The 25,407-nt window shown below is 43.9% G+C and overlaps 1 protein-coding gene across 5 annotated transcripts in view; it reads left to right on the top strand.

Moving 5' to 3' along the window:
- The window catches only part of ELF2 (E74 like ETS transcription factor 2), an 80,976-nt gene that overhangs the window by 20,298 nt on the left and 35,271 nt on the right, over positions 1 to 25,407 (top strand). For 4 of the 5 annotated variants that reach the window (XM_080929546.1, XM_080929545.1, XM_080929547.1 and 1 more), the window contains exon 4: positions 11,255 to 11,420. In XM_080929546.1, coding sequence (XP_080785672.1) covers positions 11,255 to 11,420 — 166 coding nt within the window. Of the gene's footprint in view, positions 1 to 11,254; positions 11,421 to 18,296; positions 18,417 to 25,407 lie in introns of those variants that run through there. The other variant, XM_080929552.1, reaches the window with a different exon arrangement.

Genomic DNA, 25,407 nt, shown 5'->3' with positions numbered 1-25,407 from the left:
GAAAAGAAGGAAAAAGGCAGAACCAGAGATTGCTTCGCAGGTGGAAACCTTGACCTGCCATCCGGTAGTCCTCTGCCTCACACACCACACCGTAGACTGATTATAGCCATGCAAAAGTAGAACACTAGATAATTTAAAAATAATGTTTTTCTCGATTATAAAAGTAATACATTGAACAAGATTAGGATGTTTCAAAAGGTGTTGAAAAAACAAAAAGTGAACAGTAGTTTTTGATGAATGTAGATATAAAAATCATTTCAAAGACAAATATAATGGTAGTAATATGGTAGAGAAGATTCTTTATTAAATATCTATGTATATATTTTATGTTTGTGAGTGTTTTGTCTGCATGTATGTGTGTGTCCCACATGCATGCCCGGGGAACATCCATCAGGAGAGGCAGGGAAGCCCTCGGATTGATTACAGGTGGCTGTGAACCACCTTTGGGTGCTGGGAAGTATCCTCTGTAAAGGCAACATGTGATCTTAACTACTGAGCAATTTCCTCAGCCTTGAGAGCAAATTCTTTGTGAAATGGGACTTTCTGAAATTCCATATCTATTTTTGTTAAAAATCTTACTTTGGATGTAATTAAATAGTATCCATAATCCTATTTAATTAAGTATTGGGACACTTTCTTTAAAATGAAAGGTCAGCGTGCTAACGAGAGTTTAATAGTCAGGTGTGGTGATGCACTCGGGAGGTAGACAGGAGACTCACGAGTTCAGATCCAGCTATTTAAGGAGTCACTATCTGAAACACTAAAAACAAAGCAAGTAGCTTTGCATGGCGGCGCACACCTTCAGGCCCAGCACTCAGGAGGCAAGGCGGAGGATCCGAGTTTGAGACCAGCCTGGTCTACAGAGCAAGTTTTAGAATAGTCTGGAATATGTGGAGAAGCTAGGAAAAAGCCCAACCCACAGCAACTCAACCCAACGAAGCAATGAGTTGAACAAAGCGATATTGAGACACTGTCTTAGGAGAAAAAGGAAAGACGTTAGAAGTGCACTTCCCTTGTGTAGGACAGGTGGGAGGACCAGTGTGGATGACGGCAGCTCACTCAGCTGCTACGCACAGGAAAGCTGGGAGCAGAAGTAGTTCTCAGTTCTGAAGTCAAATGTTGTTTGTTTCTGCTAACACAAAGTGAACAGAGCTGCCACATGGCTTGTAGCGGCCCTTCCGACGCCTCAAGACTGCCCTGGACACACGTGTTAGAAGAGATTGACTCTGGCCTCCCCATATAACAACATTCATGTAATTTAAAACATTATAACATTTTTATATAATAAGTTATATATAAAAAATTAAAAGTATAGCTTAGACAGCCGTTTGTATGCTCATACAGGAATATAATATGCTAGCCTTCATTTTTTGAGACACGTTCCCATGTAGATGAGTCTGGCCTCATTCTCAATGTGCAGTCGAAAATGATCGTAGCCTCCTGATTTTTCTGCCTCTGCTCCTGCTGGGATAAAGGTGTGTACAGCACTCATGTGGAGCGGAGGATTGAGTTCAGGGCTTACTGTCTACTTGGGAACTGAGCTACACCCTCAGCTTCAGCCTCTGGTTTTTATTTATGTGTATAACTGTTTGTTTGCATGAATGTATGTGCTCTATGTGCATGCAGATACAAGAAGAGGGACGGAGTCCCCGACGATTGTGAGCTGTCTCGTGGGTGCTGGGAAGTGGACCAGAGTCCTTTGCAGGAGCAACAAGTGCTCTTAATCTGGGAGCCAACTATTCAGCCTGGAGTCTGTGCTTTAGAAATGTAAATCAGAGGATTTATAAGGAGGATATGTGCCGTTTACTTTGCATTCTGTAGCGTTGAGAGGAATAGAAAGACTGGTATATTCTGTGGGGAACACGGAATTAGTTACCTGCAGTTGGCTCCTTTCCTCAGGATGCCAGGAGTGTGGCGAGCTAGAGCCTTCTGCTGTGCTCCTCTCTCCCAGGTCTGCACTTCCTGCCCTGCTGGCCGTGTGCAGTTCGTCGCTTGTGCTGAGAGTATTTACACTTGGGCTACAAGTTATGTTCAGTGTGTGCTTAAGTCATTTTTTTAAAAACTGCAAATAGAAGTTTGTAGATGACCTCTGCTTCCAGAGAAACAAATTGGGAATTTTTCCACTTAAGACGGTGATGGAGTAACGGAGACCAGACTTACAGTGCCAGCGTAGACAAACAGGAAACAGACCATGTCCATGATAACAAGGGGGCATCCCGACATGCTGCCTGGAAAAGAGTACCAGGGAAGCAGCCGCCTCCTTGGATCAGAGCAAAGCCAGCAGAGGTTCCCGTGGGCTCATGTTAAGGACGCAGTATACAACACAGGGAAGCCCCCTTCCCAGAGAAAGAGCTGCATGTATTGCTGGGACTCTGTGTCTCTGGCCGGAACCCCCTCCAGTTTAGACTCCATGAAGCCAAGCAAAGGCTGGCCAGAAAGGCACAAACTCAGTTCTTCTGCTGGGAGTTACTAGCATTCTAGTCAGTCAGGTGGAGGAATCCTTGGTGAAAGCCCAGGACACTCATTTAAAAAACAAAAACAAAAAACAAACCCATAAGGGGCCTAGAGAGATCGCTCAGCGTTTAAGAGCACTGGCTACTCTCCACAGGTCCCAGTGACCAAGTGGTGGTTCACAACCATCTGTAATGGGATCTAATGATCTCTTCTGGCATGAAGGTGTACATGCAAATAGAGCAAATAAATAAATAAATAAATAAATAAATAAATAAATAAATAAATAAATCTTATTAAAAAGCAAAACAAAAAAGCCATAAGGGTCACGTCTTACATATTAGGACTAAATTAGCTTTAGAATTAAGGATTTGTTGGGCTTTAACATTAAAAATTGGCTCGGGGGTAGGGGGTGTAGGTGTCTAGCCAGTACAAGACCCTGGGCTAGATCTCTGGTATTGCTCCCTGAAAAAGTTGATCTATACATAACTGTTCTTAATCCACACATAATACTCTTTATAAGACAAGATAGTAAGTGAAGTGTATCATCTGTTAATGGAAAATTCACGTAAACTATGAAACACACAGGATTGAAACGTGTATCACCTGAAGAGTTTGTTAAGTGATGGTTTAGTTACCTTAGAAGAAAGGCTTAGAGTCTGAAGGCAACAGTGGGAAGGAAGCCCCTTAACAAGCACAGAGAAAAGGAAGGAAAGGAAACGGAAAGCGGTGTTCGTCCACTCCAGGGCCGTCCTAGAGTGTTTTAATGTGGCACCACAGTAGGTCCTGTCATTGCTAACACATGTCTTTTCTGAGACGGTGTAGGGCCACCTGAGCTCACCATCCTGTGTCCATACGAGAGCTGGAGTGGAGGTGAGCAAACCACCCTGGCTTCCTGCCTTGCTCTCTGAATTAGTAGAGCAGAGAGCCACCGAAAAATAAGATGTGAAGCAATAACAGCCATATATTTTGTAAATTTGATAATTAAACCTATAGATGCAATAATTTTAAATACCACGTAAGATAAACCAGAAATTAGGTAGCAAGGACATCATAATAAAATTGTTCAAAGCCAAATTCAGAGAAAGACTCGTGAGAGTAGCCAGAGTTGAATCTCAGTGTTGAGGCCTTACAGGTCAGAGGACCACAGTACCTTCAGACTGCTGGGGAAATCCTCAGCCCTTAGAGCACTGGTTGCTCTTTGAGAGGGCCTTGATACGGTTCTTAGCGTCTGTGTGGTGGCTCACAGCCATCTAACTACTGTTCCAGAGGATCCAGTGCCGTCTCAGGACGGGATCTCAGGGAACCAGGCACACATATGGCACACATGCAAACATGCAGGCAAAACCCACGTACAGAGAGAGTCAAATCTTCAAAAACTGCCAAGGGTAAGCTTCCTGTTTATAGTTACATGACTGGTAGCTTGGTGGGTTCGCTCAGCGGGTCCCAAACCCGATGAACTGTGTTCAATTCCTGGAACCATGAATAGGAAAGAGCCAACTCCCGCAGACTGTGTCGTGACCTCCGCTTGTGTGCAGTTCTTTAGAGAAGGCTGAGGTACAAGGCTAGAGACCCTGAGGGAGGGATGGTTGCCTGGATTTGTGTGAGCGGGGCGGACTGCCGTTGCTGAGGGACGAGGGAAGTTGTATTCTGCTGCTTGTTGTTACAAAGATACATGTTTATGAAAGTCCAAGGATTGCATATTAAAACTAGCATATTACCTTCGTGACAACCATTAGAAACGAATATGAAAACAAAATTCTTACGCACAGCCGAGTTTGATGTTTCACTCCATTGTGTTCATTGCTAGGGGGGCAGAGGCAGGTGCATCTCTGCGTTTGAGGCCACCCTGTTTTACATGGTGAGTTCCAGGCCAGCCAGTTACACAAGTGTAGTGCTAGGGTTATGTTGCATGGCCATGTCTGATATATGTTTTGGTTCGCTAAGGCTTCTGGAGGTGCTCCTACTTTACACTGGGAAAGAAAATACGGGGAACTGTAAGCTTGTATTGTGTATTATAAATTATAAGGTGAATACTGGTGGGCTTTTAAAACGGTTGCCTTTGTGGGTTTCTAATTCGAGGGATGTTGCAGGATATTTGATCACACTGTGAACCCTGAGATTGTGTTATTTACTGAAACAGCTGTTTCTAGTTGTGTGGCTTAGCCCTTAGTACACACTTTTCATCCCAAGCAATGAAGGAAAGTTGGTTTGAAGAAGGAAGCAACCAGGAAACCGATGTCTAATTGAGTGGCAGACAAAGTGATGGATCAGAGGAAGATTTGACAGAATAGGATAGAATACACAACCCAGGTGAAGTGAGGTGAAGACAGACAAAGACACCCAGTGTGGACTTCTGGCCTCCACATGCATAGACACGTACAGAATCTGTGCGTGTACATGCAGTCCCCCTGCAGGAAAGCCAGCTAGGCCTGAATTTCAGATACGCAACATCTTCCCAAACATTATGTGGGTTGTTCATATATTAACATACATATATTGGTCATATATGTATGCTTAACTGAATTTAGTCATAATTGGGTATCCTAGCAACCCTAGCCTATAGAGAATTCGGTAGGCTATATCAAGACCCACTGAGTTTGCATTTCATCTATGTTAACGTTCGCTGTAGTGACTTGAGTAAAATAATGATAAGAAGAGAGTGTGTAAGGACTCCTCACCTTCCTTTCTCCAGTAATAAATAACAGTAGACAGCGCGCTCACTCTGCGCATCTGTGTGCAGTACCTGTTCTCCATCACGTGGTTGCCAGGACTCATGAAGTCACTTGCTGACATATACTATGTGTTCACTGTGTGGAAAACTGCAGAAGTTAGAATTTGTCGTGTTGCTTTCTAAGCATTCTGCATCATGTGATGTGCTGTTTTTGAGGACTTAAGGTGCAATGTTTCTGCAATGTTTGTCTCACTGTCCAACCAACAATTTGGATATGTACTTACAATAGAATGCCATGGGCTGGAGAGATAGCTCAGCAGGTAAGAGCACTGACTGCTCTTCCAGAGGTCCTGAGTTCAATTCCCAGCAACCATATGGTGGCTCATAGCCATCTGTAGTGGATGCTACAAAATGACATGAGGAAACGTCATGGGAAGGTTTATATTTGGGAACTGAGTCACACACACATAGCTCGTGTGCAGTAATGGAGGAAAGAAGCTGGTAGGGTTTTTTGATGGTGCTGTAATAAAAAATCCCATAATGAGTAGCTTTACAAAACAAACTTAGGGCTGGAGAGATGGCTCAGTGGTTAAGAATACTGACTGCTCTTCCAGAGGTCCCGAGTTCAATTCCCAGCAACCTCATGGTGGCTCACAACCATCTGTAATAGGATCTGATGCCCACTTCTGGTGTGTCTGGAGACAGCGACAGTGTACTCACATATATAAAATAAATAAATCTTAAAACAAACAAACTTAAATCATATGGTTCTAAAATCTAGAGTTTTGAAATTTCAGCATTGGTGAGTTGTCTTCTGAGCGCAGTGGGAATCTTCCTTATGCCCCCCCATTAGCTTGTGGTAGTCAGACCGTCCTGGGTGCAGAGATAGAATTCACCTGTGTCTTTAAGTGCGCTTCTCTCTACCCCCACCTGTGTGTCCAAATTGTCCTTTTCTGTAAGGACTAGTGAGATTGGGCTAGGGCTTGTCCTACTGATTGTGTCTTAACTTGTATATCTCCACAAAGAGCCATTTCCAAATAAGGTCACAGTCACAGGCAATATGGGTAAAAACCTACACTTTAGAAGACAATTCAACATATAACAAGTGTGAAAATCATTGTTTTGTGTTTTAACCTTTTCAACAATACGGGATCATTCTTAAATTGTGCAAGGAAGAGAGTGAAACAATTTTGAACGTGGTGTAGCAAGGCACCTCCAACAGCAGATATCAAGACCAGTGCCGCTGTTGTGGAATGATGAAAGCTGCCAGCAACTCACTCTTCCTGCGATACGTGCTATGTGCATAGTTAATTTTAACGACCTGTGAGATACTATTGTGACTTATCTAAATAGAACAGAGGTAGGAAAACAAAATGTGAGAACAGGAAGAGACAGTGATGATTTATTCACGATGTTAGTGTTGTATCTGTGGTTGAAGATGGTTGAGCATAGGCTTAGAGGAAGGACGGAGCCTTGGTGTGCACCATCGGGGTAGAGGTGCTGCTGGGGTGGGGGTGGGGGGCTGCCAGAGATGGTGAGAACAAGGAGGAGCCAGAGGGTAAAGGGGAAGGTGGAAGTAAGGAGGTGGAAGGGAGACTGGAAGGAGGAGATGCTGGCGGATGTGGAGCTGACTGTGTAGTGTGCATCTCTAATCCCAGGTGAGATCTGAGTGTCGGGTCAGCCTGGCCTCCACAGACAGACCCTGGCCTGACAAAGAAAGGAGGAGGAGGAGGAGGGGTGCGAAGACAGGACTACATTTTAGTCTAGGCGCCCTATTAAATGTTGTGCTCAGCTCTGTTAAAGATCTATTTTGTTTGTTTATTTCAAGACAGGGTTCTTTGTGTAGCCTTGGCTGTCCTGGAACTTATTGTGTGGACCAGGCCAGCCTCAACCTCAGCTATCTGCTGGCCTCTGCCTCCTGAGTGCTGGGATCGAAGGCATGCAAAGATTTATTTAGTTTTTACATGTTTGCCTGGCTCTGTGTATGTCTGTACATGTGTGAGTTTTTGTGTATGAGGTAAAATAACTTGATTCGGTCAAGCAGAAATCTTCAAGCTTGTTGAGTGAGATTTGAAGTTTCAGAATGAGACCTGCTGGGATGCACTGTCATCCCAGCCCTTGAGGTACTGAGGCAGTAGTAGTGGAGTAGTTGTTTGCTACAGCGTTGAGGTTATTTGTGAGGGCCTGGGTAAAGAAACTGCGTATGACTGCCCCATCGGAGTAAGGTTGCTATGGTGAGCAAGTGTCCAGAGGCAACTCAGAAGGGTGGAGGGCAGAGGGAAAAGGAAGCAGACTGGGCATGGCCGAGGTGAGGGAGGTGGGAGAGCAGGAGAGAGACTAGCTGCGGGGGAGGGGAAGGTGGGGGTGGGTGGGGGTGGGGAGACAGTGGAGACAGCAAGAGATAGCCAATAGCAGAGAGCGGAGACTAGCAAGAGGGAGACACCAGAGACTAGAGCCTGGCAAGGGGTGGGAGAGGAGAGCTGGAGAGAGGAAGTGTGGGGTGTCAGGGAGCAGATTATAAGGAGGGAAGGGCGGGAGACCATGGGCTTTGAAGTGCATGATAGTATTTGAGTAGGGACTGCAGGAGTGTGGACGCTGTGTGGCTGTGATATGCAGCCTTGTGTTCCTTCTGGCAGCCACAAGGGGAAGGATTCTTGGGCAGTGTCACAGGTCCTAAGGCATGCTGGCTGTGCTCTGACCACCCAAGATCCTCTCGTAGCTCAGCCCCAGCTCTGGGTGTGTGGACTTGCTGAGACTTAACAGAAGTCATCTGGGCAACATGTTCAAGGCCAGCGTGTGGCACATAGAGAAGCCCTATCTGTGTAGCCCTGGCTGTCCTGGAACTCACTTGGTAGACCCAGTGGGCGGGGCTCCAAGAGACCTGCCTGCCGCTGCCTCCTGAGTGCTGAGTGTGCTCCCACTAGACTATCTTTTAGAGAAGTATAAAAAGTAAGGATCATTGATAACGTAGCTTTTATCTAAAATGTTAATGAAAAAAACATTTCAGCCCCTCCCCAATAATGCAAGAAAGGGACTATTAAATCACCTAGGCAAGATTGAGAGGATGGGGCTAGCTGGAGTCTCGACAGAAGAGCGTGTGGCACAAGGATTGTGCACAATTCTAGTCCTTGAGTATTTTACGCCATGACACGTATGAACTTTTTTCTTCCTCTAGGGTGAATTGATAGGACGTTCACAGCATAAAGCCATCTGGTGCTAAATTTGCTTCTACACAGTATACTTGGGACCGTGGCATGCATGTACCTGTAGTCCAGGCTATTTGGGGGAAGATTGCTTAAGTTCAGGAGTTTGAGACCAGCCTAGGCAATTTAAGTGAGCCTGCTCTCTGAAAGGAAAACCAAATACTGTAAAGTTCCAGAGGAAGGAGGTAATTTCTAACTCTCTTGTGTACGTAACCCGTGCGTGGGCCAGCGCAAGCTGCGTCGAGAGCCTTCGTGCCGAGCGCTGCCATCTCTTGGGTGAATAGAGAACCCAGACGTCTCTCCTGGTCCGTGTAGGGACATTGCTGTGACTGTAAGGCTCAGCTGGAAGTGCAGATGGCACAGCTGTTAGTTTACACAGTAGGGGAGCAGCATTTTCTCTCCTCATGAGTTCAGTTAAAAAGCTGGGCTCATATTCTATCCTATCCCAAATAGGAAATTGTTAGTCAGTGGATATTTTCTTAAAATTTTTTCAACATATTTCACAATTTAAATATTTGATGAGGTGTTTTAAAGACAGTGGAGCACAAATAAAATATACACATATTTTAAGGATAATGTCATTGGGAGTATGGGGCTGTATGATCATGAGTTCAAGGCCATCTTGACCGAGTCTCAAAAACAACACAGAAACCCTGTCTTAGTTCAGGTTTTACTGCTGGGAACAGACACCATGACCAAGGCAACTCTTATAAAGGACAACATTTAATTGGGGCTGGCTTACAGGTTCAGAGGTGCAGTCCAGTATCATCAAAGCAGGAACATGGCAGCATCCAGGCAGGCCTGGTGCAGGAGGAGCTGAGAGTTCTACATCTTCATCTGAAAGCTGTTAGTGGAAGACTGACTTCCAGGCAGCTAGGGTGAGGGTCTTAAAGCCACACCCACAGTGACACACCTACTCCAGAAAGGTCATATCTCCTAATAGTGCCACTCCCTGGGCAGGTATATACAGACCATCACAAACCCCATTCACCAGACACTAGTAAAAGCCAAGAAAACTGACCCCAGTACATTGCTGTCATTCAGGTTAGATGGAGTACTTGCTGGTATTTTGTTTGTTTGTTTGCTCAGGGTGGTCTAGAATGTCATGTGTATGTGTTGATGCCTTTGGCCTTATCCTTCCTCCACCACTGTGCTGAGCTAAAATTGCAAGTGTTTTAGAAGTAGACGTGCCCCTCTCCTGTATCCCGTCTTTGCTTTCAGAAGTGTCATCCTTACATACGTTGTCATTTCTATACCCTTCTTTATAGTTTAGCATCTGTGATAATCCTCCCGAGCAGTGAATTGTTTATTTTGTGGAGCATGACGCAGTTCCAGGCTGAGTCAGTTTCGTCACAGGGCAGCCAGAAGTCATCAGGCCGACAGGAAGTGCTTCAGCATGGCCTGCTGGTTCTGCAGATCTGTGGTCAGAGAAAGGGTTCTGTCTTGTTTGTGTGCATAGGATCATGGTGGCTCCCTGCCCCCCCCCCCCCCACTGTGAGTCTGTCTGATCACTCATCTTAGGCATCAGGGCAGGGTGGAGTGGGTATGTATTAAAGCGAGGCCTATGTGGTAACAGTTTGGACCAGGCTGTCCTTGGCATTGTATCTTCAGGAAGAATGTCACTGTTTATGCACGTTGTCACAGGAGACACTTCACATATGGCCCCTTTACATTCTCTATAGTTAGCCTTTTCAGTCATTGATAGCAGCCACCTGTGGGGAGGTGGAATGTCATGGTGGGAGGGTTTGAAGCAGAGTTGCTTTTCTCTTGGTGACCAGAAGAGAGTAGTTTCAGAGAGGAGAGGGAACCAATAGCTACTTAACTATTGAAGGGTGTGTGCCTCCAGTGACCCTCTGATTAGGCCCCACTTCTCAAGTCTCACCATTCCTCTGTGGTCTATTCAAAGTTTGGATCTACCTGTGTGCATTAAGCCATGTTCTGTGCCGGAGTCCTCATGATCAGACTGTTTCTGGAAACACCTTCACAGATAGAGCTAGAGATGAGACTTATTAATAGTCTTTTACATGTCTCCCAATCCAGTCAAATCGACAATTAATCGAGATTAATCACACTCATTGATATAGTCCTGATCTATTGTCTTTAAAAAAAAAAGATTTGTTTACTTATTTTATGAATACACTGTAGCTTCCTTCAGACACACCAGAAGAGGGCATCAGATCCCATTACAGATGGTTGTGAGTCACCATGTGGTTGCTGGGAATTGAACTCAGGATCTCTGGAAGAACAGTTGGTGCTCTTAACTGCTGAGCCATCTCTTCAGTCCCCCTGTTGTCATTTAATCTGGAGATTGTTCTGGAAAATTCCTCTTGTCTTATGTTGAGGTGTCTCTCTCTGTCTTATACCTTAAACTCTTTGTTAACTCTTTAATGGCTCAAGGCTGTGAGTTTGATTCCGGACTATAATAAAACAAAAGCTTCTTGTCTGAAACTTATTTCATACTTTGATTGACTCAGCTTTTTCAGCTTGTGTGGATGCTCTGTTGTTTGAACTCTGTTTTCAGACGTCTGGTGATGTCTGTGCAGTTTGCAGCTTCTCGACTCTTGGCTTGCTGTGAGGCTGTGATCTGACTGTCTTGCCTCTGCTAACACACCTGATACTTGTTCATGCGCCTTTCCCTCCTCCCAGGGTTTGTTGTGCTTTGGCTCTTTTTGTTTGTTGCAGCATCTGTTCCATGGTGTAAGACTTAAATCGAAGTCTCTTAACTTTGTTTTAGTGAAGCTTTCTTTGAATTTAGCTCTTAGCCCAGGAGCCTTGACTACTTCATCTGTCTCTTAGGACTGTCACAGCCAGCCTTTTCATTTCTTTGTTTTGTACATCCATATATGTATAGCACATGAAAGACACTGGACAGACTGAATCCAGAACTGTCCAACAGACACCGTGATTGTCCTTTGTGCTTTTGTAGGGAGGTGACACGGTCCCTGAATATGCGGCCGTGATTGTGGAGCCCGTCCCCAGTGCGAGGTTGGAGCAGGGCTACGCTGCCCAGGTGCTGGTGTATGACGACGAGACTTCCATGATGCAGGACGTGGCGGAAGAACAGGAAGTTGAGACGGAGAATTCAGAAACAGGTAGACATCACGAAGGGTCCTTGTTGCCCACAACTTTTATTTTTTTTAACAAGTTACCTATTTTGTGTATAAAGGTGTTTTGCCTGCATGCATGTCTGACTGTGTGCAGTGCCCACAGCAGTTCAAAAAGGGTGTCAGATCTCCTGACACGAGTTAAAGATGGTTGTGAACCCCCATGGGGGTTCTGGGAACCCAACCCAGGTCCACTGGAAGAGCAGCCAGCTCTTAACTGCTGAACCATCTCTCCAGCCCTATAAGTTGTTTTGTAAACTTCAGTATTACTATTGTTGGGGAATCTTTTACTGAAGAACCTATTTAAAAATGCCATTTCGCATAGGTTGAATATTGGTGTAAAAAATCTTTGTTTAAAGAGAGTTTATATAAATATAATAGGGTTCTATGTTATAATTCTTCAATATACTACGTCTTTAAATGTTGCTTTTTCTGTAACTACAGATATCCACTAGTTATTTACTTATAAAAATCAGTAAGTTAGTACATGAGTGATATTTTCTAATAATGAAAAAATGTGGATAGTATTCTCTCTCTAACTGGTTTAGCCCTTCTTTGGGTCAGCATAGCTGGAACAGTTCTGGTTTTTTGTTTTGTTTGTTTTTGAAGCATCTTTGCCTGTCAGATTCCTCTTCCTTTTTTGTCTTCTTAGACATACTGGTGTTTCCATTGGGTGTATTTTGTCAGCTATATGTGCATTTGGGGATTAGTGCATGTAATTCTTAGGGAAATCTTTTTGGCTTTGCTATGACCATGATGAAAAATTTCCCTAAATCATTTTAGTGACTTACATAGTTGTAAACAAAGAATTATAATCTGATAATGTTTTGGAAAAATTCTTATTGGTTTGCAATCCTAGTCAACTTTATTTCTTTTGTCTCGATCAACTGTCTCTGTTCCTGTCTCTGTTTCTCTATTTCTCTGTCTGTCTCTGTGTGTGTGTGTGTGTCTGTGTGTTTGGTTGTGTGTGTATTTCAGAAGACAGCTTGTAGGAATCGGTTCTTCTTTCCTTCTGTTTGTGAGTCTCACAGAAGGAACTCGGTTGTTCATTAGTGCTTTTACATATTGAGACTTCTAATGGGCTGGGACATTCGTAAGTGTTTAGATGTATTTCTACAAATGTAGCAAGAGTGCCCAATTACTTTATGAGTGTCTGCTGTCTTTGGTTCTGGGCCCAGTGGTGCTTTGCTAAGCACTGTTCGTCTCAAATGTTCTCCAGTTTCATTCTCTTATCGAGCTTAGAGATTAGGAGCTCTTGTTCTTCCAAGCAAGGATGATGTGCCAGCAAAACTCTGGGAAGTGCAGACTGTTTCATCTGATGACAGGGGCCAAGCACTTCCTAAAGACATGATCTAGGGGCTGACACGCTTCTTTTTAAGCATTTTCCAGGCTGAAGGGAGAAGTGTAGGTCCAGGGATGTCTTTTCTTCCTTAAAAAAATTAGTCATTATTACTATGTGTATTATCAATTTTACGTGTAGTCTGTTTTGCCTGCAGAAGCTAGAAGTGGGCATTGAATGCCTGAACCTGATGGATGCCTACATCACAGACAGGTGTGAGCTGTTCTGTGAGTGCTGGGACTTGAACCTGGGTCTTCTGGAGGAACAGGCAGCATATTAAGTCATCTCTCTAGACGCGAGTTTTCCTCAAAGGATTGATTTTTGCAACAAGTCGAAAACTTTAGAAAATGAAAATAACTGTATAGGATTGGCACAGGTAGATACACCAGGTGCTCAGTGTGTACGGTGCCAGAGCAGGTTGACAAGTGTTACTGTGTACTCGACAATACATTTTCATTGTTTAAATTCATTCATCTGAAATACTTTTGAATAAGAAATGACTGTAACCTAGTTAAGGAATCCTGAGGGTGACGTTAATGGCTGTGATGTGGAAGAGGAGACTTGGAGCTGGGCTGGGCATGGTGTGCGTGTAGCCCGACTACCCCCGAGGCTGACATTTTGAGGGGCTATGAATTTAAAGGCCAGCCTGGGCTCAGTGTGACCAGGTATGGAGAAAAACCAGTTGCTTTTGCAATAATTTTTGACAAGTTGTGCTTTAATATTTAATACTATCTTATTTTGAGGAGCTCCCTGGCACCCTTGGCAGGCCTTGAACTTGATGCAGGCATGTTGCTGCTGTCTCTTGAGCGCTGGGACAACCCACATGCTCTACTGTAACCCACATGCCCTCTCTCTCTCTCTCTGTCTGTCTGTCTCTTTCTTTATTTAAAGATCTATCTTCAGACACACCAGAAGAGGGCATCAGATCTCATTACAGATGGCTGTGAGCCACCATGTGGTTGCTGGGGATTGAACTAGGGACCTCTGGAAGAGCAGTCAGTGCTCTAACCACTGAGCCATCTCTCCAGCCATAGAAATATTTTCTAGACTTTTTTAAAACTATAATTCATAATATGTCTTTCCTCTGTTTGTCTCTGTCTGTCTGTCTGTCTGTCTGTCTGTCTCTCTCGCTCTCTCTCTCTCTCTCTGTGTGTGTGTGTGTGTGTGTGTGTGTGTGTGTGGAGACGGAATCTCTCATGTAGTCTTGGCTGTTCCTGAAGGCCACCTGGCCTCCATGTCACAGACATCTGCCGGCCTCTGCCTTCCGAGTCCCAGGATTAAAGTCATGCGCCGTTACACATGGCTTATGATTCATATTTTATCAGCATAAAATCATAGTTAATTTAACTTGTTCTTTCAGCTGTGGTAGTCACACTGAAGCTTTTCTTCTTTCTCCCTCTACCCTTACATGTCCGTGCCAGAAACACTATCCTCACTGCTAATCAGGTAGGAGTGGGCAGGTTCATGGCCTTTCATTACCTTGTATGTAACAGGATCTCATTTTATTGTAATTTTAGTCTATTTTGCTTATCTTTCTTTTAGAAATCCTCATTTCTTCTCTGAGCTTAGCGGTGACACTAACGTCCTCTTAATTGCTATAGGAGAAACTTGAAACCAGAAAACTTTTAGCAGAGGTGTATTGGTCTAATTTGATCACAGGTGGCTGTGAGGATGCTGAAGATGACTAATGATAAAGAGTCTTTAGGAGCTGCAGGAAGCTGTGGAGGCTGAGCTTGTCTCTGGGGTTTGAACTAACTTACAGAGCCACACACTTCCATAGCATGGAGTGGCTGATTGGTGGCCATGATGGCAGGGAGGCACTTATCTTTAATGCTTACCTTAATTATGTAGATCTGAAGTACATTTTATTGAATGTCACAGGCTCTGAGGAGAAAGCACAGCCATGGAGCTCATCTCTGTACACAGGACAGACTGTGAGTACAGGCTGGGGTGCGACATGGCAGTAAAGTGCGTATCTAGCATGCCCAAGGCCTGATGCTCAGTCTCAAGTACCATATGTAAACAAATACCGTCTGCATAGACTGTCGGGCTCGGGGACGAGGCAGGGAGGCCCCGTTGTGACTCGAAGGTGACCTGAGAAGCTGAAGTAGTGGCCACAGGAACAGTGGGCTCCATACATCATCCCAGTCAAATGTGACCTGCGCCCAGAGATGGCGACATACGGGAGAGATGAAGGAAAGATGGTTTTAAGAAGCACATGATCTTAATTGTCAGGATTTTGAGTTGTAGTCAAGTAAGAAGAGATCTGAAGGTCTTTTCAGACACATACAGGATTAACCAGGATTCTGTCATATAGGAAATGGCTAACTTATGGGGAGTTTTAGTAAAAGAAAGCATAGTGTGGAAGAGGGGGAGGAGGGGAGTGCTCAGCTCTACAACAGACCTGTTTCTATTCTTGGCTCCAGGGCTCAGGGAGGGCCCAACTATACAACTAACACAAAATGAAGCCGTTGTCCCGGAAAAGGAATCACTTTGGGAAAAGCTAGGGCCTCGGTCAAAGTGGCTGGATGGCAGTGCCACAGTGAGGGGCCAGCTTAATTCTCCTCGTCTGACTCTCCCCTTTTCTAGTCCCTGCCCAGTCTCTCCACTGAACAAGCCCAGTCTGAAGCCATGTGAGTCCTGTCGATGCAGCTGCTCTCCTGGGGTTCGGAGTAGGGTAGGGGGAGGTAGAGGATGGAAGTGTGACTGCAGCCCAGTGACAGAAGGATAGAGACAGATTTGGGAATCATCCTCACTGAAACCCTGGGAACAAGTTAGTTAGACTGAAAGAAAAGGCATGGCAGAACGTCCCTGTGGGGGTGGATAAGAAGATGACATACATTTAAAGTTACTTTTAGAAATGTTTGTAATTTGAAAAGCATGAAGAATTCTAAAAGCAAATATGAGGAAGCATCCTGGGTGGTTTAACTTTGTAGCCTTTCGAGTATCTTTGTTTGGCAGAAAAGAGTGCTTGCTGCCTTTGCCTGCTTACCTCTGCCTTTAGTTCCGTATCACTCACTTGGTAACGTTTAAACTTCTCAGAGTGTTTCACTGTTAAAAAATAAGACTGAAAGGACTTCACAAAAGAAATACTTACAGGTCAATTCTTGAACAAGTCTTCCTTTGACTTCAGTAGCAGGTTTTTGTATGTCTCTAAGTTTTGACAGGTCTGTAGTGTATTTGGTCAGAACATTTAACTTTGCTTATATCTGTTCTATTTCCTTCATTTCCACATTAGAAAAAGAAAAATCTCCAAAGAAACACATACTTAAGCAAGCACTTTTCCATGTCATTCTTTCTTGGTTCGCTTCACTAGCCAGTCAGCCCACAGCCCACAGCGTTTGTCAGTCAGCCCACAGCCCACAGCGTTTGTCAGTCAGCCCACAGCCCACAGTGTTTGTCAGTCAGTCAGCCCACAGCCCACAGTGTTTGTCAGTCAGTCAGCCCACAGCCCACAGTGTTTGTCAGTCAGTCAGCCCACAGCCCACAGTGTTTGTCAGTCAGTCAGCCCACAGCTCGCTGCGTTTGTCAGTCAGTCAGCCCACAGCGTTTGTCAGTCAGTCCACAGCTCACTGCCTTGTCGTCAGTCAGCCCACAGCTCACTGCCTTTGTCAGTCAGCCCACAGCTCACTGCCTTTGTCAGTCAGCCCACAGCTCACTGCCTTTGTCAGTCAGCCCACAGCTCACAGCGTTTGTCAGTCAGCCCACAGCTCACTGCCTTTGTCAGCCAGCCCACAGCTCACTGCGTTTGTCAGTCAGCCCACAGCTCACTGCCTTTGTCAGTCAGCCCACAGGTCAGCCCACAGCTCACTGCGTTTGTCAGTCAGCCCACAGCTCACTGCCTTGTCAGTCAGCCCACAGCTCACTGCGTTCGTCAGCAAGCTTACAACGCACTGCACTGGACAGCCAGCAACTACAGCTTACTTTGCTTGTCAGCCACTGTCCTGCTCTTTGTTTGCTTGGTTTCAAAGGCCAGTCTCTACCAAGCTCAGTGGCCCTCAAGTCATGCTGAAGTGCATCCTTTGTGGAAACTCTACTCTCCCAGCTTGCTTCTTGCCTTTCACAAGGACTTTTCAAAACATACTGAACTTCCCCTTTTGTTTCCTCACTGGTAACACGCTTAGTGCCCTCGGTTCTAGGCCCATGTCCCGAGACTTTGTACAGTTGCTACTTCAGCATTAACCATTCCTTAGACCTTCCATTATGCTGTCTGGATTCAGTTACTTTCTTTTCCTTCATAGTGAGGATAAATGTGACCTTGAAAGTGTGTGTGTGTGTGTGTGTGTGTGTGTGTGTGACACGTGAAACGTAGTCAGGAAATACAAAGCACCAGAGTTTGAAGTTAGTATTTTATTAGTGAAGAACCGTCATGTGGCCAGGCGTAGTGAAACTTGCCTGCATTCTCTCAGGACTTCGGAAGCTGAGGTAGAAAGATGGTGATGAGTCCAACCTGAATTGCAGCCAGTTTCAGACAATAAATGAAGGAAAGAAAGAAAGGGAGAAGAATATATATTTATATATAATCGTTTATATAACGTCTTCAGTATTTCTTTGTTGAATGACCCAATGTTACTCAGAATTTTGAGTGTCATCCAAAAATATCTGAACGTGGTCATATACATACATATATATGTGCATATATATATGATTTTTAATAATTTTTGATTATACCTAAGTTTGATTTTTTTACAGTAAGAGCAATAAATGATCAATGGAAAAATTAGGAAATTTTACAAAGAAAAAACAAACTGAAAGCCATCCCCATCAGTGAGACAGATTGCTACTTTTAAAGATCTAAATAATACAACTTTGGTATTGGCATGGATTAATCTTTTTAAATTAATATTATTATTTGCTATGTCTTACAATTGGCTCTACACCATGGGCTCCAGCAGTCCTTCTTACAGTGCATCCCGAGTAGATGTTGATCTTCAGTCTTTTTAGGGCTCCTGCATCTCTCCTTTGAGTAGTCGTGGTGAGACTCTGCTTTGTGTTTGGCCACCAAGGCACACAAAGATGTCCTTGTACTTAATTACCAGGAAGCTTTAACATCAATCTGTTTCCATGGGCTGGCCTGACAGGTCAGTGGTAAAGGTGCTCCCACCACAAGCCTGGACCTGAGTTTGGTCCTGGGGACTCTTGAAGGTTAACAACTTCTGCCTTCTGTAACTTGTCCTGACACAGGCATGCCCACATACACACTCACAAATGTACAACAAATATATTTAAAACTGTTTTAGTGAGCACCAAAATTTGTATTTGAAAATTAGTTGAAATTTAGACAAATAAGATTTTTTTACGTAATTTAATAAGAAAGCAATGGTTACTTTTTAGTAAGTGAAAGTGGAGGTTTATAAGCACAGTTTGAAAAACTAAAGTCAGATTTTTTTCACTGAAATATGAGAAGCTGTATTTGTCTTGAAGACTCTTAGGAGGAGTCTGACTTTATGCTGAGCTGTGATAACTTCCGTATTTGTTATACCATCAGAAATCCTCCCTGTGGCACAGAAGGACTCTTTTAATTAGAAAATATTGTTGCCACAGGGAGGTAGAAGACTGACCTGAGAAACTGGGGACCTGCAAAGGAGCCCCAGTCCTAGGACCACCTGAGGTGAACAGAGTCAGCCAGGAGGAAGACGATGCTGGTAGGTCGGCTTCTAATCTACTAAGATGTTTATGGTGCTAGATTTGATTCAGTTACTTCACCTACTTTATTATCTTTGTGTTTAAAGAATGACAGATTCCTCCTTAAGAAATAATAAAGCAGTGTTCTTCACCTAACCGGTTTGTTTCCCATGGTGTTCCCTCACCTTGCCCTGTAACTACCCCTGTGGGGAAGTTCCAGGATGGTCTGAGGCCTTGAAGCTGTGCTCAAGAAAGACCTCGTCTCTCCCTTCTGTTGTCCCATAGTCTTCCAATATGGACATTCTCTAGGTCCTTCAAAGTGTTTTCTTTCAATTGTCTGTTTTCTTGGGGTTGCTAAAACATAACTCTCAAAGTTAATTGAGTTTTCTTTCTGGAATTAACTGATCTATAATCTTACTGTGACTAGAGTTATCTAAAAAGCATTATTTGGAGAAAAGCTTTGATATTTTAACATCTATGTTTCATCTCACCTGAGCCATCAGTAGTTGAAACCATTAGTTTTATACCAGTGGAGGAAGAAGATGCTTCTAATTTACACACAGTGAGAGGCCATCAATTATAAGACACATCCCAATCTCAGAGGTGTCAAAGTGTAAAAAGCTGCATCATAGAATTAGTAAAATACCATTTTTTTATAATTATAGATCTTCTCCAAAAATTCAATTCCCATTCACTTGGAATAAGACATTAAAATGTTGAGTCTGTGATAAATGAGGATGAGCTGCAGTGGGGAGGGCTGCAGTGGGGAGGGCTGCAGTGGGGAGGGCTGCAGTGGGGAGGGCTGCAGTGGAGAGTTCTTACGTGTGTTTACTTAACTTTCAGAATTCTTTATTGCCTCTCAAGACAAGATTCTAAAACCCCAAACATTTGCTGAATGTGATGGCTTACACCTGCATTCCCAGCACTTGTGTGGTTGAGGCAGGAGGATCTTTAGTTAAAAGTCACCATAAACTGTGTAATTAGAGCCTACCTTAAAAACAAGACAGGCGGAGTGGGGCTGGAGATGCTCTGTGGTTAAGAGGGCTGCTGACCTTGCAAAGACCTGAACTTGGTACCCAGCTCCCACATCCAGGTGCTTAGAACTGCCTGTAACTCTAGCTCCAGATAATCCGAAGCCCTGGCGCGGCCTCTCGGTACCCAGGACAAGTGTGCGAACACATAAAGCAAAAATGGCCCACAGCAAGTAGTTGTCCTGCCAATTATAAGCAAAAATGAAAACGAACCGTTTTAAGTACTATTTATATAAACATTAGTGTTTTAGTTGTTGTGGGTTTGTATGTTTGTTTCTGTTTGTTTCTCTAGTCAGGGTTTCTCCTTGTAGCTTTGGCTGTCCGGGAACTCAGCAGGTTGGCCTCAAACTCAGAGGTTTAGAGGTTTATCTGTCTCTGCCTCACATGTGCTGGGGGCAAAGGAGTACGCCTCCCACCTATGAAGGATTTTTTTGTTTGTTTTAGAAACTATAACATAGTTCTTCTGTACTCGAGATTTTATTTTGTTTCTTTTCATTTTTTTTTAAACAGAGCTAATGCTGGGTGGTGATGGCACACCCCTTTCAGCTCAGCACTCAGGAGGTAGAGGCAGGGCAGGTCTTTGTGAGTTGAGACCAACTTGGTCTACACAGCAAGTTCTAGGACAACTAAAGGCTACACAGAGAAGAACCCTTGTCTTGAAACCAAAAAAGAAAGAAAAAGTAAAAAGAAGGAAGAAGAAAGGAAAGAAGGAAAAAGAGAAAGAAAGAAGGAAAGAAAGAAAGGAAGAAAGAAAGAAGGAAAGAGAGAAAGGAAGAAAGACATTCTGGTTAGGAAAGGACTGGAGAAGTGACTCATGAAACAGAAAAGCTACAATAGAGAATCTGTCTCAAAAACAACATGAAGATGAGGACCAACACCTAAAGTTGTCTTCTGACTCCACACACACTGTGGTACACATGCACACACGTGGATGTGCACACATGCACATCATACACATACAGACACCCCACACATCATACACAGTCACCAAAAAAGTGCTCATGAAGATAAAACTATTAAAAACACTTAAAATTTTGCTATATAACAGTGTATTGATTACATATTTGGTTATTAATTTGGTTGAAGAGAGTCTTTGGTATAATGATCTACTCTCTAAAAATTATTGCTTAGTTTTTGGAGTTTACAACATGATGCTATCCGACACATGTGCTGTGAATAGGAAAATGGTTATTATGTTGAAGCAGAATACTAATGAAACATGTCTGGTTCCGTGACGAGAAGAGAAAACCTGCTTATTTCATGGCCATCCCTAATACAAACCAATGTTATTAACCACAGCTGATAAAGTTGTTCATACTTTGGCCCCCGTCTCTTCTCTTTCATCTTCTATCTGACCAACTCACAGATTTACAGGCGTTGCTGAGGAAGGAAGGTTACAGTGTCCTAGGTAAAAAGTAAGAATGTTTTACCGAACATACTTGTAGGCTGGGCCATGCATCCTATAGGCCCTGCCTGCATTCACTGAGGGCCTGCTGTGTGCGAGGTCAGAGCTGACTTTTCATGTGGCAAGCAAGAGCCTTTGCTCTCAGTAGGCCGTCGCCTTTGTAGAAAAGATTAAACAAGTTTAGTGCCATATGGCTATAGGAAGCATGGGAATCCCATGGAGCCCAGAGAATGGCTCTCTGAGAAAGCTATTTGTGAAGGGTTTCTTCAGCCAGGTAGAAATGGAAAGGTGTGGGGGAATGAGGCTTCTCTGAGTTGCCAAAGGAGATTCAGTGTGGGGAGGAAGGGGAGCAAAAGGATCTTGAAGCTTTGTGTCCAAGTACTGAGCTTTATTCAAGGGAAGTAAAGAACTGTAAGCTTTAAGCCAATTATAACAATGCAGATTAAGTTGTTTCCAAAATGTTGACTGCTATAAATGAAAAGAGAGTAAGACAAAGAAACACCTTCCAATTCCACTGTGGGTTGAGGTAAAGGCTGTAGCACTTGAGACACAGCTGCACAGGCATCCTTTCCTTAGGAGTGAGGAACCTGGTACTGTGCAGTGCTCCCGCCCCTCACTGTCCTCCATGTGCATTGTTGAGTCTGGGCCTTACTGTGACCTGGGTGGGCACGGCATCTGGCCTGAGTACCATTCTATTTGCTGAATTGGAGGGATTATGTAGAAACATTATTTTAATCATTTGGGTTAGGAAGCACAAGTTAATACTTTTCTTTTGGTTCTGATATCTATAAATAAAAGTTGTCTTGAGACGCTTTTCTTACTTTTTAACACTTTATACTATACAAGTATGCTGCATGTGTACCTGTTCTTTCTCCCAGCTAGAATGCTGCTCTATGAAAATGAAGGGCCAGCTATCCTAGTACTCAGGCCTAACAGAATGTTAGCTTCTGATGCTGGCATATGCAAATGCTCTTGGCATCTGCCTCACATATGTCTGTCTTTGTTCGTAACAGATGCTAGGCTATACATGCCATGTGAGGCTCTATTTGGGGCTAAGGTTAGGACTTAAGTATATTCTCGGTTGATGGTTAAAAGCTTCATTTTATTTTGGCATTTATCTCATTTATTTACAATTGATTTTATTACTGATTTGGGGTAGCTTTTTCTAACATTATTACAGGGGCATTTCTCTGACTTTCAGTTTTTCAGACTTAAGGATTTGTGCTCACCAGAAAGAATAACAGTACTAGTGGCAGATATGATAGTGTGCTTGCCTGCACATGCAAGACTTGTTTGGGATGCTCCCTGTGGTGCTGTGAATGAGAATGACTCCAATAGGCTCATGTATTTGAATACTTGGTATCCAGTTGGTGGAACTGCTTGGGAAGGATTAGATGTGGCTTCCTTGTAGAAAGTGTATATCATTAGGGATGCTTTGAGGTTTCAAATGACTCCTGCCACTGAGTCTCTCTCTCTGCCATGTGGTTGTGTCTCAAGATGTGAGTTCTCAGCTGTTCTAGGGCCATTCCTGCCACCATGCTCCCCACCGTGAAATTAGACAGCCTTGTCTTGGTCACAGTGTCTTATCATGGCAATAGGCAATAATTAAGGCTCTCCCCTTAAGTGCTGTTGGCTTTTGCAGGCAGGTACCAGCACCCACACAGGATGTTTTCCATTCAGCTTTTCTCTGAATAAAGACAAATTGCTGTGATGCGTCCATTTTGAGTCATCGCACCCGTGTTACTGAAACAGCTGTGGGTACTGGGGTGTGCGTGAAGCATGGCGGCCTGCTTGGCCCTCTGATGTCTCTTCAGATGTTCAGGAAAATGAGTGAGTATTCCATTGTATTCACTCAGGGGTCCTTGGAGCCTTCCTTAAGCAAGCAGTTGTCAGTTCCATGGGCTCTCACTGTGCAGACATTCACCTGCTTAAGAAAGCCAAGCTTAGGGGCTGGAGAGATGGCTCAGTGGTTAGGAGCACCGACTACTCTTCCAGAGGTCCTGAGTTCAATTCCCAGAAACCACATGGTGGCTCACAACCGTCTGTAGTGAGATGGATGCCCTGCCTCCTCTCTTACCCTGTCCTGGTGTTTGGGGACATGCTTATTAGTTAGTCTTTAGAATTCCGTGAACTATTTTTGTTTATTTGTATGTATATATGTATGTATTTTGTATGTATGTATGCGTGCATGCATGTATGTGTGTATGTATGTAATTGTGAGTCAGGATGTTGCCTGCCTATCTAGTCTGGCCTGGAACTCACTATGTAGTTCATGGACCTCAGACTCCTGTGTAGGCTGTTTTACTGCTGCTGTTACAAAGAAGCGTGCACTGTAACTTCTACTTTGGGATATCTATAACAAATGCAGCATAATATGAAAATACGCATTTATTATTGCTCAGAAAGTCACAGGTAAGCTGGACGTGGTGGCACACACCTTTAGCCCCAGCATTTGGGAGGCAGAGGTAGGTGGATTTTTGAATTCAAGGTCAGTCTGATATACAGAGTGAATTTCAGGACACCCATGGCTATACAGAGAAAAAAACTATAACAATAAAAGATATGTTGAACTTCATTTAGAAGCCGGTGAAGTACTGTTCATTATTCGCATCCATGTATTTAATTTTGCTTTTTTGCATTTATTTTTGGGTGTGCTCATGTCTCCGCGGTGGTGCGTGAGTGGAGGTGAGAGGACCCCTGTGTAGATCTGGGTGATGGAACTCCGGTTCGCACGCTTTGTCTTAAGTGCCTCTTACCAAGGCTCTTACTGGCTGGGTGTGTTATTTAACTGCCCTAAACATTTCATCAGGCTCTCTTCCTCTGTGCCAGAGGTTCAACCTGTGGGTTTTGACCCTTTCACTGAGGTCGCCTAAGAGCATAGTAAAACATAACAGTAGCAAAATGACAGCTATAAAGTAGCAACAAACATAACTTTATGGCTAAAGGTCATAAAGGGTTGAAGCATTAGGCTCTGCATTCTACTGTGTGCCCTTTTTTCTCTAATAACGGTAGAGGTCTAACAGTCATTTGAAGTGTGTCCTGTAGGTGCTGGGGACGTGGCTCAGCAGTATTGGCTCTCCCCTTCCAAAGCATCAGCGTTGGGTTCCCAGCACCCACGGGGTGGCTGATAGCCCCCTGTAAGTTCAGTCTCAGGAGCTCCAGTGTGGTCTTCTGACCCCCGTGGGCACTGTACATACTGAATGTGGTGCACAGACATACATACAGGCAGAGTGCCCGCACACATAAACTAACCACTAAAACCGTCATAGGCATAAAAGAAAATGTGATGTATACTAACTTTAATTGTTCCATATATTAACTATACATTAAATGCAACTTTATGATGCCGGATCCAGGTTTTTTGTCTCTCTCTCTCTCTCTCTCTCTCTCTCTCTCTCTCTCTCTCTCTCACACACACAGACACACACACACACACACACACACTCTCTCTCTCTCTCTGTGTATGTGTGTAGTTTGTCAGAGGACAACTGTAGTTATCAGATCTTTTCTTCCACTATGTGGGCTCCAGGGTGGAACTCAGGCTTGGTGGTTCACACCTTCACCCCTTCCTAAACTGCCCTTCTGTCTTCTTGTTTCACTTAGAGATCCTTCATTATGGTTGTGTGTCCGTGACATGCATGTGAGCACACGTGTGCTATGAAGCAAGTGTGGAGGTCAGAGGATGACTTTCAATACTCAGTTCTTTCCTGCTGTGGGCTCTGGGAGTCATATCCAGAGTCACACTGTATGCCAAGTACCTTTAACCATTTGACCATCTTTCCAGCCTGCCCTTCCTCCCTCCCTCCCTCCCTCCCTCCCCCCCTCCCTCCCTCCCTCCCTAGCACTTGTATTGCACTGAGGGTCTCACACTAAGAGGTTCTACACTAAAGCTACAACACTAAAGCTCCCAGCTCTGCTTTGTTTTAAGTGGTGAAAAACCACCTTCTCAAATGTATTGTGCTAGATTTTAATGTCATTTACTTTTACCGAATCTTATGTTGGTTTGAGGTTTTGTTCTTGTTTTTTCCTATCTGTGTGACAAAACGTTTGTTTTGAAAAACATTGCTTTTCAAATCTGAGCACACCTGAGAATGATTTGAGGGCTTGTGAGAATGCAGACTGCTGAGATAGGGGTTTTTGCTTCTCAAGGTGAAGTGTTGTTTGTTACTTGGGTTGGCCTCTAGCTTTGAGGTCAAATGGTTCCCCTGCTCGGTCCTCCAACTACATGGTCACATGATTAGCATGATGCCCGGTGTGCATGTTTCTGGTTTAATGGGTCTGTGGTTTGGCTTTGACAATTTTCAGTCTAATAAGTCTCTAGGTAATAAACACTAATGCTGTGGGTCACAGGGTGTTTGATCATCTCCCTTGACTGCTGGGAACAGTTCTAGAAGGGAGCTGCTGCTGCTCTAAAAGTCCAGTGATCGTGGTAGGTTTTTACCATGACAATTACAACAATAGTAATGGGGTATGTGTCAAAGATATTACAGCTCTTTTATGTCCCGGAAAGAACACATTATTAACCTTCATTCTTGAATAAGGGCTGTTTCGATGGCTCAGTAACTAAGGTGCTTG

The sequence above is a fragment of the Micromys minutus genome (genome assembly GCF_963924665.1).
Source record: "Micromys minutus genome assembly, chromosome: 15".
Classification (NCBI taxonomy): Eukaryota; Metazoa; Chordata; class Mammalia; order Rodentia; family Muridae; genus Micromys; species Micromys minutus.
The sequence above is the reverse complement of the archived record's forward strand: the minus strand, read 5'-3'. Positions and strand labels throughout refer to the sequence as shown.